General features: G+C 48.2%; 1 protein-coding gene across 4 annotated transcripts in view; it reads right to left on the minus strand.

The window, feature by feature from the left end:
* Positions 1-2139: 2139 nt before the first annotated feature.
* The window catches only part of fan1 (FANCD2 and FANCI associated nuclease 1), a 43057-nt gene continuing 31556 nt past the window's right edge, over positions 2140-13640 (minus strand). For all 4 annotated transcript variants that reach the window (XM_079531233.1, XM_079531234.1, XM_079531235.1 and 1 more), the window contains exons 12-14: positions 8866-9060; positions 4768-4896; positions 2140-2474 (exon numbers count right to left, since the gene is read on the minus strand). In XM_079531233.1, the coding sequence (XP_079387359.1) occupies positions 2331-2474; positions 4768-4896; positions 8866-9060 (468 nt within the window). In that variant the 3' untranslated portion in view covers positions 2140-2330. The remainder of the gene's footprint in view (positions 2475-4767; positions 4897-8865; positions 9061-13640) is intronic.

Genomic DNA, 13640 nt, shown 5'->3' on the forward strand with positions numbered 1-13640 from the left:
ACCAGCTGTCAATCATTACATCATTAACCAATCAGTACAGTCGCTGGGTCCCTTCACCTCCACCAGCTGTCAATCATTAAATCATTAACCAATCAGTACAGTCGCTGGGTCCCTTCACCTCCACCAGCTGTGAATCAATCATTAACCAATCAGTACGGTCGCTGGGTCCCTTCACCTCCACCAGCTGTCAATCAATCATTAACCAATCAGTACAGTCGCTGGGTCCCTTCACCTCCACCAGCTGTCAATCAATCATTAACCAATCAGTACGGTCGCTGGGTCCCTTCACCTCCACCAGCTGTCAATCAATCATTAACCAATCAGTACGGTCGCTGGGTCCCTTCACCTCCACCAGCTGTCAATCAATCAATCATTAACCAATCAGTACGGTCGCTGGGTCCCTTCACCTCCACCAGCTGTCAATTAATCAATCATTAACCAATCAGTACAGTCGCTGGGTCCCTTCACCTCCACCAGCTGTCAATCAATCAATCATTAAAACAGGTTCATTGGAACAAAATGCCTCAAATCATCCAATTGCCATACAAGGCAAACATGTTTATATTACTACTAAACATTTTGCCAAACATCTCACAGTCCTATCCTCCTGGTGGAGACCTGTGCCCAGAAGGGCACTTTTTCTAGTTTATCCTGTTGTGCCTTGATCAAGTCCATGCACAACAGGTGCGCAGCCACACCCAGCTCTGAGTCCAGTTCTAGTTTGACTCAGGCCAGGTGTGACTGCTTAACTCAGTCATCCTCCCTCTCACAGTGTCATTAAAACACACTGATACAGTATATTATAGTACAGGTTGTATATTCAGATGGCAGGTGTGTCATTAAAACACACTGATACAGTATATTATAGTACATTGTGGGCTGTATATTCAGATGGCAGGTATGTGTCATTAAAACACACTGATACAGTATATTATAGTACAGGCTGTATATTCAGATGGCAGGTATGTGACATTAAAACACACTGATACAGTATATTATAGTACAGTATATTATAGTACAGGTTGTATATTCAGATGGCAGGTATGTGTCATTAAAACACACTGATACAGTATATTATAGTACAGGTTGTATATTCAGATGGCAGGTATGTGTCATTAAAACACACTGATACAGTATATTATAGTACAGTATATTATAGTACAGGTTGTATATTCAGATGGCAGGTATGTGTCATTAAAACACACTGATACAGTATATTACAGTACAGGTTGTATATTCAGATGGCAGGTATGTGTCATTAAAACACACTGATACAGTATATTATAGTACATTGTGGGCTGTATATTCAGATGGCAGGTATGTGCCATTGAAACACACTGATGCAGTATATTATAGTACATTGTGGGCTGTATATTCAGATGGCAGGTATGTGCCATTGAAACACACTGATGCAGTATATTATAGTACATTGTGGGCTGTATATTCAGATGGCAGGTATGTGTCATTGAAACACTGATGCAGTATATTATAGTACATTGTGGGCTGTATATTCAGATGGCAGGTATGTGACATTGAAAAGGACAAATCAAACATATGGGACACTTTATTAGAACACAAACTAAATGGCTACAGCCTCAGTAATGGACCAGTGAAAGTATTTTATGAGTATTTTATGATGCCTCTCATAGGGATTGCATTGACAGCTGCAGTACAGCGTTCTAACGGACATGAAGTGCTGGTCCGCCCCCTACCAGGGCCCAGGAAATGATTCCCCGTTCTTTTTCCTCAGACATTTCAAAAAGTATTTATTTAAAGACCTTTTAAGCCTCGTACAAAGCCAACTCGAGTTGTGACAAATCATAACAAACACAATTTTTCGGGCCGAACAAATAATTAGAAGAAAACGGCAAGTTACAACACTTTTTTTTGTTGTTTTTCTTCTTTGTAATTATTTGTTCGGTCCAAAATGTTGTGTTTGTTGTCATGATTTGTCACAACTCGAGTTGTCTTTGTCCGCGGCGTAAACGTCTTTAAATAAATACTTTTTGAAAAGCCTGTAAATGAACGAGGAATTCACTTCTAGGTCTCGCGTCGTCATGAAAGGGGGCGGGACTGAAAGGGGGCGGGACTGCGACGCTCTATACAGGATAGAGTACGGACAGCCCCGCCCCCTGCTATTCATTTCAATGGAAGTTGCTCAGTGGCGTTTTGAAGCACCCTGAGGAACGCCAGAAGAACCGTTATTTATACCAACATGTCTCCAGCGACTGGAAGTTGAGAACGGACCTCGAATTAGTGTTATGTACATGACGTCACTGAACGTCCGTCCACCTCCAGGAACGTGCTGCTGGGGGCGGGGTCTTGGGTCATCACTCCACACAGGCTCCTCCCCCTCTGGCGCCCTGAGAGGTCACATGACAAACCTCCACCTGAGCTCCGAGCGTCGTCAGCTCGTCCAACCAGATTTGCTGCTTCTGAGACAGACGGTCGCTGGGTCCCTTCACCTCCACCAGCTGTCAATCATTAAATCATTAACCAATCAGTACAGTCGCTGGGTCCCTTCACCTCCACCAGCTGTCAATCATTAAATCATTAACCAATCAGTACAGTCGCTGGGTCCCTTCACCTCCACCAGCTGTCAATCAATCATTAACCAATCAGTACGGTCGCTGGGTCCCTTCACCTCCACCAGCTGTCAATCAATCATTAACCAATCAGTACAGTCGCTGGGTCCCTTCACCTCCACCAGCTGTCAATCAATCATTAACCAATCAGTACAGTCGCTGGGTCCCTTCACCTCCACCAGCTGTCAATCATTACATCATTAACCAATCAGTACAGTCGCTGGGTCCCTTCACCTCCACCAGCTGTCAATCATTAAATCATTAACCAATCAGTACAGTCGCTGGGTCCCTTCACCTCCACCAGCTGTGAATCAATCATTAACCAATCAGTACGGTCGCTGGGTCCCTTCACCTCCACCAGCTGTCAATCAATCATTAACCAATCAGTACAGTCGCTGGGTCCCTTCACCTCCACCAGCTGTCAATCAATCATTAACCAATCAGTACGGTCGCTGGGTCCCTTCACCTCCACCAGCTGTCAATCAATCATTAACCAATCAGTACGGTCGCTGGGTCCCTTCACCTCCACCAGCTGTCAATCAATCAATCATTAACCAATCAGTACGGTCGCTGGGTCCCTTCACCTCCACCAGCTGTCAATTAATCAATCATTAACCAATCAGTACAGTCGCTGGGTCCCTTCACCTCCACCAGCTGTCAATCAATCAATCATTAACCAATCAGTACGGTCGCTGGGTCCCTTCACCTCCACCAGCTGTCAATCAATCAATCATTAACCAATCAGTACGGTCGCTGGGTCCCTTCACCTCCACCAGCTGTCAATCAATCATTAACCAATCAGTACAGTCGCTGGGTCCCTTCACCTCCACCAGCTGTCAATCAATCATTAACCAATCAGTACGGTCGCTGGGTCCCTTCACCTCCACCAGCTGTCAATCAATCATTAACCAATCAGTACAGTCGCTGGGTCCCTTCACCTCCACCAGCTGTCAATCAATCAATCATTAACCAATCAGTACGGTCGCTGGGTCCCTTCACCTCCACCAGCTGTCAATCAATCATTAACCAATCAGTACGGTCGCTGGGTCCCTTCACCTCCACCAGCTGTCAATCAATCATTAACCAATCAGTACAGTCGCTGGGTCCCTTCACCTCCACCAGGTGTCAATCAATCAATCATTAACCAATCAGTACGGTCGCTGGGTCCCTTCACCTCCACCAGCTGTCAATTAATCAATCATTAACCAATCAGTACAGTCGCTGGGTCCCTTCACCTCCACCAGCTGTCAATCAATCAATCATTAACCAATCAGTACGGTCGCTGGGTCCCTTCACCTCCACCAGCTGTCAATCAATCAATCATTAACCAATCAGTACGGTCGCTGGGTCCCTTCACCTCCACCAGCTGTCAATCAATCATTAACCAATCAGTACAGTCGCTGGGTCCCTTCACCTCCACCAGCTGTCAATTAATCAATCATTAACCAATCAGTACGGTCGCTGGGTCCCTTCACCTCCACCAGCTGTCAATCAATCATTAACCAATCAGTACAGTCGCTGGGTCCCTTCACCTCCACCAGCTGTCAATGAATTAATCATTAACCAATCAGTACAGTCGCTGGGTCCCTTCACCTCCACCAGCTGTCAATAACATAATAAACATAATAAATAGTCATAGGTTCTAGAATTAATAATAATAACCTTATAGTCGGAGGTTCTAGAATTAATAATAATAATAATAATAACCTTATAGTCGGAGGTTCTAGAGTTATAATAATAATAATAATAACCTTATAGTCGGAGGTTCTAGAGTTATAATAATAATAATAATAATAATAACCTTATAGTCGGAGGTTCTAGAGTTATAATAATAATAATAATAACCTTATAGTCGGAGGTTCTAGAGTTATAATAATAATAACCTTATAGTCGGAGGTTCTAGAGTTATAATAATAATAACCTTATAGTCGGAGGTTCTAGAGTTATAATAATAATAACCTTATAGTCGGAGGTTCTAGAGTTATAATAATAATAACCTTATAGTCGGAGGTTCTAGAGTTATAATAATAATAATAATAACCTTATAGTCGGAGGTTCTAGAGTTATAATAATAATAATAATAATAACCTTATAGTCGGAGGTTCTAGAGTTATAATAATAATAATAATAATAACCTTATAGTCGGAGGTTCTAGAGTTATAATAATAATAATAATAATAACCTTATAGTCGGAGGTTCTAGAGTTCCAAACGATCAGATCGGGTAAACCTCCTCGACGGTGTCTGTAGTCCTTCATCATCCTCTTCATCATCCCTGCTAAGAACACGCCTCCTAGACAGCACACCACACTCTGTGCACGCATGCACGCACGCACACGAGTACACACACGCACGCACGCACACACACATTTAACATCTTTATTTGCATTCACATTTAACAATAAATAAAACAATAAACAGAAACATGATTAGTCGATGCCTGGTGAAACCACTCCCCCTGCTGGACAACATTATGTTAGGATACAGATCACGGAACCTCCTCCATACAGTATATGGAGGAGGTTCCATCGTGGTTCCTTTGGCGTGTTCTAGAGAGGAGAACCGTACCTTAGCCTGCTGCACAGAGGAGAACCGTACCTTAGCCTGCTGCACAGAGGAGAACCGTACCTTAGCCTGCTGCACAGAGGAGAACCGTACCTTAGCCTGCTGCACAGAGGAGAACCGTACCTTAGCCTGCTGCACAGAGGAGAACATCTAGAGAGGAGAACCGTACCTTAGCCTGCTGCACAGAGGAGAACCGTACCTTAGCCTGCTGCACAGAGGAGAACATCTAGAGAGGAGAACCGTACCTTAACCTGCTGCACAGAGGAGAACCGTACCTTAGCCTGCTCCACAGAGGAGAACATCTAGAGAGGAGAACCGTACCTTAACCTGCTGCACAGAGGAGAACCGTACCTTAGCCTGCTGCACAGAGGAGAACCGTACCTTAGCCTGCTGCACAGAGGAGAACCGTACCTTAGCCTGCTCCACAGAGGAGAACATCTAGAGAGGAGAACCGTACCTTAACCTGCTGCACAGAGGAGAACCGTACCTTAGCCTGCTGCACAGAGGAGAACCGTACCTTAGCCTGCTGCACAGAGGAGAACCGTACCTTAGCCTGCTGCACAGAGGAGAACCGTACCTTAGCCTGCTGCACAGAGGAGAACATCTAGAGAGGAGAACCGTACCTTAGCCTGCTGCACAGAGGAGAACCGTACCTTAGCCTGCTGCACAGAGGAGAACATCTAGAGAGGAGAACCGTACCTTAACCTGCTGCACAGAGGAGAACCGTACCTTAGCCTGCTCCACAGAGGAGAACATCTAGAGAGGAGAACCGTACCTTAGCCTGCTGCACAGAGGAGAACCGTACCTTAGCCTGCTGCACAGAGGAGAACCGTACCTTAGCCTGCTGCACAGAGGAGAACCGTACCTTAGCCTGCTGCACAGAGGAGAACCGTACCTTAGCCTGCTGCACAGAGGAGAACCGTACCTTAGCCTGCTCCACAGAGGAGAACATCTAGAGAGGAGAACCGTACCTTAACCTGCTGCACAGAGGAGAACCGTACCTTAGCCTGCTGCACAGAGGAGAACCGTACCTTAGCCTGCTGCACAGAGGAGAACCATACCTAGCCTGCTGCACAGAGGAGAACCGTACCTTAGCCTGCTGCACAGAGGAGAACCATACCTAGCCTGCTGCACAGAGGAGAACCGTACCTTAGCCTGCTGCACAGAGGAGAACCGTACCTTAGCCTGCTGCACAGAGGAGAACCATACCTTAGCCTGCTGCACAGAGGAGAACCGTACCTTAGCCTGCTGCACAGAGGAGAACCGTACCTTAGCCTGCTGCACAGAGGAGAACATCTAGAGAGGAGAACCGTACCTTAACCTGCTGCACAAAGGAGAACCGTACCTTAGCCTGCTGCACAGAGGAGAACCGTACCTTAGCCTGCTGCACAGAGGAGAACCGTACCTTAGCCTGCTGCACAGAGGAGAACCATACCTAGCCTGCTGCACAGAGGAGAACATCTAGAGAGGAGAACCGTACCTTAACCTGCTGCACAGAGGAGAACCGTACCTTAGCCTGCTGCACAGAGGAGAACCATACCTAGCCTGCTGCACAGAGGAGAACCGTACCTTAGCCTGCTGCACAGAGGAGAACCGTACCTTAGCCTGCTGCACAGAGGAGAACCGTACCTTAGCCTGCTGCACAGAGGAGAACCGTACCTTAGCCTGCTGCACAGAGGAGAACCGTACCTTAACCTGCTGCACAGAGGAGAACCGTACCTTAGCCTGCTGCACAGAGGAGAACCGTACCTTAGCCTGCTCCACAGAGGAGAACATCTAGAGAGGAGAACCGTACCTTAACCTGCTGCACAGAGGAGAACCGTACCTTAGCCTGCTGCACAGAGGAGAACCGTACCTTAGCCTGCTGCACAGAGGAGAACCGTACCTTAGCCTGCTGCACAGAGGAGAACCGTACCTTAGCCTGCTGCACAGAGGAGAACCGTACCTTAGCCTGCTCCACAGAGGAGAACATCTAGAGAGGAGAACCGTACCTTAACCTGCTGCACAGAGGAGAACCGTACCTTAGCCTGCTGCACAGAGGAGAACCGTACCTTAGCCTGCTGCACAGAGGAGAACCGTACCTTAGCCTGCTGCACAGAGGAGAACCGTACCTTAGCCTGCTGCACAGAGGAGAACCATACCTAGCCTGCTCCACAGAGGAGAACCGTACCTTAGCCTGCTCCACAGAGGAGAACCGTACCTTAGCCTGCTCCACAGAGGAGAACCATACCTAGCCTGCTCCACAGAGGAGAACCGTACCTTAGCCTGCTCCACAGAGGAGAACCGTACCTTACCCTGCTCCACAGAGGAGAACCATACCTAGCCTGCTGCACAGAGGAGAACCGTACCTTAGCCTGCTGCACAGAGAAGAACCGTACCTTAGCCTGCTGCACAGAGGAGAACCATACCTAGCCTGCTGCACAGAGGAGAACCGTACCTTAACCTGCTGCACAGGAGAACCGTACCTTAGCCTGCTCCACAGAGGAGAACCGTACCTTAGCCTGCTCCACAGAGGAGAACCGTACCTTAGCCTGCTGCACAGAGGAGAACATCTAGAGAGGAGAACCGTACCTTAGCCTGCTCCACAGAGGAGAACCGTACCTTAGCCTGCTCCACAGAGGAGAACCGTACCTTAGCCTGCTCCACAGAGGAGAACCGTACCTTAGCCTGCTCCACAGAGGAGAACATCTAGAGAGGAGAACCGTAATTAGCCTGCTGCACAGAGGAGAACCGTAACTTAGCCTGCTCAACAGAGGAGAACCGTACCTTAGCCTGCTGCACAGAGGAGAACCGTACCTTAGCCTGCTGCACAGAGGAGAACCATACCTAGCCTGCTGCACAGAGGAGAACATCTAGAGAGGAGAACCGTAATTAGCCTGCTGCACAGAGGAGAACCGTAACTTAGCCTGCTCAACAGAGGAGAACCGTACCTTAGCCTGCTGCACAGAGGAGAACCGTAACTTAGCCTGCTGCACAGAGGAGAACCGTACCTTAGCCTGCTCAACAGAGGATAACCGTACCTGAACCTGCTCCACAGAGGAGAACATCTAGAGAGGAGAACCGTACCTTAGCCTGCTCCACAGAGGAGAACCGTACCTTAACCTGCTCCACAGAGGAGAACCGTACCTTAGCCTGCTGCACAGAGGAGAACCGTACCTTAGCCTGCTGCACAGAGGAGAACCGTACCTTAGCCTGCTGCACAGAGGAGAACCGTACCTTAGCCTGCTGCACAGAGGAGAACCGTACCTTAGCCTGCTCCACAGAGGAGAACATCTAGAGAGGAGAACCGTACCTTAGCCTGCTCCACAGAGGAGAACCGTACCTTAGCCTGCTCCACAGAGGAGAACATCTAGAGAGGAGAACCGTACCTTAGCCTGCTCCACAGAGGAGAACATCTAGAGAGGAGAACCGTACCTTAGCCTGCTCCACAGAGGAGAACATCTAGAGAGGAGAACCGTACCTTAGCCTGCTCAACAGAGGAGAACCGTACCTTAGCCTGCTGCACAGAGGAGAACCGTAACTTAGCCTGCTGCACAGAGGAGAACCGTACCTTAGCCTGCTCAACAGAGGATAACCGTACCTGAACCTGCTCCACAGAGGAGAACATCTAGAGAGGAGAACCGTACCTTAGCCTGCTCAACAGAGGAGAACCGTACCTTAGCCTGCTGCACAGAGGAGAACCGTACCTTAGCCTGCTGCACAGAGGAGAACCGTACCTTAGCCTGCTCCACAGAGGAGAACAGCTCCCAGGTCACCAGGGAACACATGGTTCCTTGGTGCGTTCTCCACACCTCCTCCAACATGTCACACAGCGTCTCCACACACGCCTCCTCCAGCAGCTGCACGTGCGCGTCAAACGCCTCCTTTCTGCTGCCGTAGAAACCGTCGGTGAGCAGGTCCAGAGGACACGTCTGTCAGGGAACAATAGAAACCGTCAGTGAGCAGGTCCAGAGGACAGGTCTGTCAGGGAACAATAGAAACCGTCGGTGAGCAGGTCCAGAGGACAGGTCTGTCAGGGAACAATATAAACCGTCTGTGAGCAGGTCCAGAGGACAGGTCTGTCAGGGAACAATAGAAACCGTCGGTGAGCAGGTCCAGAGGACCGTCGCTGAGCAGGTCCAGAGGACAGGTCTGTCAGGGAACAACAGAAACCGTCTGTGAGCAGGTCCAGAGGACAGGTCTGTCAGGGAACAATAGAAACCGCCGGTGAGCAGGTCCAGAGGACAGGTCTGTCAGGGAACAATAGAAACCGTCTGTGAGCAGGTCCAGAGGACAGGTCTGTCAGGGAACAATAGAAACCGTCTATGAGCAGGTCCAGAGGACAGGTCTGTCAGGGAACAATATAAACCGTCGGTGAGCAGGTCCAGAGGACACGTCTGTCAGGGAACAATATAAACCGTCGGTGAGCAGGTCCAGAGGACACGTCTGTCAGGGAACAATAGAAACCGTCGGTGAGCAGGTCCAGAGGACAGGTCTGTCAGGGAACAATAGAAACCGTCGGTGAGCAGGTCCAGAGGACAGGTCTGTCAGGGAACAATAGAAACCGTCTGTGAGCAGGTCCAGAGGACAGGTCTGTCAGGGAACAACAGAAACCGTCTGTGAGCAGGTCCAGAGGACACGTCTGTCAGGGAACAATATAAACCGTCTGTGAGCAGGTCCAGAGGACAGGTCTGTCAGGGAACAATAGAAACCGTCTGTGAGCAGGTCCAGAGGACAGGTCTGTCAGGGAACAATATAAACCGCCGGTGAGCAGGTCCAGAGGACAGGTCTGTCAGGGAACAATATAAACCGTCGGTGAGCAGGTCCAGAGGACAGGTCTGTCAGGGAACAATAGAAACCGTCAGTGAGCAGGTCCAGAGGACAGGTCTGTCAGGGAACAATAGAAACCGCCGGTGAGCAGGTCCAGAGGACAGGTCTGTCAGGGAACAATATAAACCGTCGGTGAGCAGGTCCAGAGGACAGGTCTGTCAGGGAACAATAGAAACCGTCAGTGAGCAGGTCCAGAGGACAGGTCTGTCAGGGAACAATAGAAACCGCCGGTGAGCAGGTCCAGAGGACAGGTCTGTCAGGGAACAATATAAACCGTCGGTGAGCAGGTCCAGAGGACAGGTCTGTCAGGGAACAATAGAAACCGTCAGTGAGCAGGTCCAGAGGACAGGTCTGTCAGGGAACAATATAAACCGTCGGTGAGCAGGTCCAGTGTATAACCAACATTTGAAGTGAACAGAGCTCCTGACCTGTCTAGTTGAGTAAGTAGCATTATTCTGTATTTTAGCAAACTGCTGTTAGTGTTACTCTAAGTACTTTTGTATTAGTATTATATTATTAGCTTGTGTGGTAGTCAGTAGTTTATAGTTGTATTGTTTGTGTTCAAACAGTAGGCTAGTAGACTAGTTTAATTAGTTTCACCCTGTAATAGGCCACTTGATAAGTAGTATAGGCCACTTGATTTCCTTGTGAAGTGTGAAGTGAGTGGTTTAGCCAGCACAACTCAAGGATAAGTAGCCAGGCTGGGAGTATTCTCTTCAGTGTATAACCAACATTTGAAGTGAACAGAGCTCCTGACCTGTCTAGTTGAGTAAGTAGCATTATTCTGTATTTTAGCAAACTGCTGTTAGTGTTACTCTAAGTACTTTTGTATTAGTATTATATTATTAGCTTGTGTGGTAGTCAGTAGTTTATAGTTGTATTGTTTGTGTTCAAACAGTAGGCTAGTAGACTAGTTTAATTAGTTTCACCCTGTAATAGGCCACTTGATAAGTAGTATAGGCCACTTGATTTCCTTGTGAAGTGTGAAGTGAGTGGTTTAGCCAGCACAACTCAAGGATAAGTAGCCAGGCTGGGAGTATTCTCTTCAGTGTATAACCAACATTTGAAGTGAACAGAGCTCCTGACCTGTCTAGTTGAGTAAGTAGCATTATTCTGTATTTTAGCAAACTGCTGTTAGTGTTACTCTAAGTACTTTTGTATTAGTATTATATTATTAGCTTGTGTGGTAGTCAGTAGTTTATAGTTGTATTGTTTGTGTTCAAACAGTAGGCTAGTAGACTAGTTTAATTAGTTTCACCCTGTAATAGGCCACTTGATAAGTAGTATAGGCCACTTGATTTCCTTGTGAAGTGTGAAGTGAGTGGTTTAGCCAGCACAACTCAAGGATAAGTAGCCAGGCTGGGAGTATTCTCTTCAGTGTATAACCAACATTTGAAGTGAACAGAGCTCCTGACCTGTCTAGTTGAGTAAGTAGCATTATTCTGTATTTTAGCAAACTGCTGTTAGTGTTACTCTAAGTACTTTTGTATTAGTATTATATTATTAGCTTGTGTGGTAGTCAGTAGTTTATAGTTGTATTGTTTGTGTTCAAACAGTAGGCTAGTAGACTAGTTTAATTAGTTTCACCCTGTAATAGGCCACTTGATAAGTAGTATAGGCCACTTGATTTCCTTGTGAAGTGTGAAGTGAGTGGTTTAGCCAGCACTCCTGGCAGACGATTAGCAATCAGTTGGATAGGCCTTATACCACCAGGTGAAAGCGTCAGCTGTTAAGCGGCGGCCAGCAAACGAAGGCCAGGCGAACAAAGGCGACAGGCGACTTTGTCAAAGTCCGACTTCGTCACTGAACGATAAGCTGTATCATTGATTAGTGACATATATAGTAGTGTATTGTAGTATATGTTTAGTGATCTACAATGTGTTTTCTTCCTATTCCTGTCCTCTCTTCTTCCTGGCGGTCGCACAAACACTGGGTTACACCCAGATGTCGCGACACAACTAATCTCATCTATCCTACTCTTTCAACTCACGTCGAGCAAGTGGTAACGGGAGGGCTTTGGAATTGCCACTCGGCTGTGGTGGAAGGCAAATCTGCTTTCATCTCAGCCTACGCCTCCTTGCTCCCCTTAACTTCCTTGCTCTGACTGAGACCTGGATCAGACCAGAAAACACTGCTACGCCCGCGGCTCTGTCAGATGTGTACTCTTTCTCTCACACTCCCAGAGCCGTGCGGACAGGTGGTGGGGTTGGTCTGCTCATTTCCAGAAAATGGAAATACTCTCCTGTTTCACTGTCACTATTCTCTCCTACCTCATTTGAATTTCATGTGGTCACTGTTTCTCATCCAGTCAAGCTCACCATTGCAGCTGTTTATCGCCCACCGGGCCCTGCTGGTGGCTTCCTGGAGGAGCTGGACCATCTAGTCTCCCACTTCCCTGTCGATGGCTCTGGATTCATCCTTCTGGGTGACTTCAACCTCCCGACTGAGAAGCAGCTAGACCCACTACTTTCGTTTCTCGCCGCCTTTGACCTAGTTCTTTCCCCATCTCCTCCTACCCATGAGGCGGGCAACCAACTGGACCTGATCTTCACCAGAGGCTGCTCTATTGCTAACCTGTCTGTCACTCCTCTTTCCAGTGAAAAGGGTAAGAAACTCTCTGATCACTACTTCATGTCCTACTCTCTCTCTCTCTCCTCTCCCCCCTCACAGCCCCTCCCTACCCACATGATTTCCTCACGTCACAATCTTCGCTCACTTTCCTCCACTGATCTTTCCTCTTCTGTTCTCTCTGCTCTCCCTGCCCCTGAATCCTTTGCTCTTCTATCCCCTGATACCGCCACAGATCTTCTTTTCTCTACTCTATCCTCTTCTCTCGACCATCTCTGTCCCCTCACCACCAGGCCTGCACGCCAAACTCCACCTGCCCCCTGGTTGTCGGACTCAGTGCGGACTGAGAGACGGAGCCTGAGAGCGGCTGAGCGCAAATGGAGAAAGGGCAACCTCCCGGAGGACCTTCTCACCTTCCAATCTCTCATTTCTACTTTTTCCTCCTCTCTATCAGCTGCTAAAGCTGCTTTTTTCTGCACTAAAATTCAGGCTTCTGCTTCCAACCCTAAAAAACTCTTTGAAACTTTCTCCTCTCTCCTACAACCACCACCCCCTCCTCCCTCCTCGTCCCTCCTCCCTGACGATTTCGCCAACTTCTTTGACAAGAAGGTGAACGATATCCGATCCTCCTTCCCTCCTCCCCCGGCTGGTGCCCTGCGCACTGCCCACACCCGTCTGCCTGCCACCCCCCCCTCTCTACCTTCATCTACTCCTCTTCCCCCCCCCATCCCCTCTCTATCCCACTTCTCTCCCCTCTCCCCTAACGAGGTCCTTCTCCTTGTTACCTCTAGTCGCCCCACCTCATGCTCTCTGGACCCGGTCCCATCCACTCTGTTGCAGTCTATTGCACCTGAACTTCTTCCCTTCTTAACCCACCTTATTAACACCTCTCTGACATCTGGCTACTTTCCCTCTACTTTCAAGACTGCCAGAGTCACCCCCCTCCTGAAGAAACCGACACTTGACCCCTCTGAGATCAAGAACTACAGACCGGTTTCCCTTCTATCCTTCCTATCTAAAACTCTCGAACGTGCTGTCTTTAAACAACTGTCCTCCTATCTCCACCAGAACAACCTCCTGGACTCCAACCAGTCTGGTTTCAAAGTGGGTCACT

Source organism: Electrona antarctica (genome assembly GCF_951216825.1).
Source record: "Electrona antarctica genome assembly, contig: scaffold_93, whole genome shotgun sequence".
Taxonomy (NCBI): domain Eukaryota; kingdom Metazoa; phylum Chordata; class Actinopteri; order Myctophiformes; family Myctophidae; genus Electrona; species Electrona antarctica.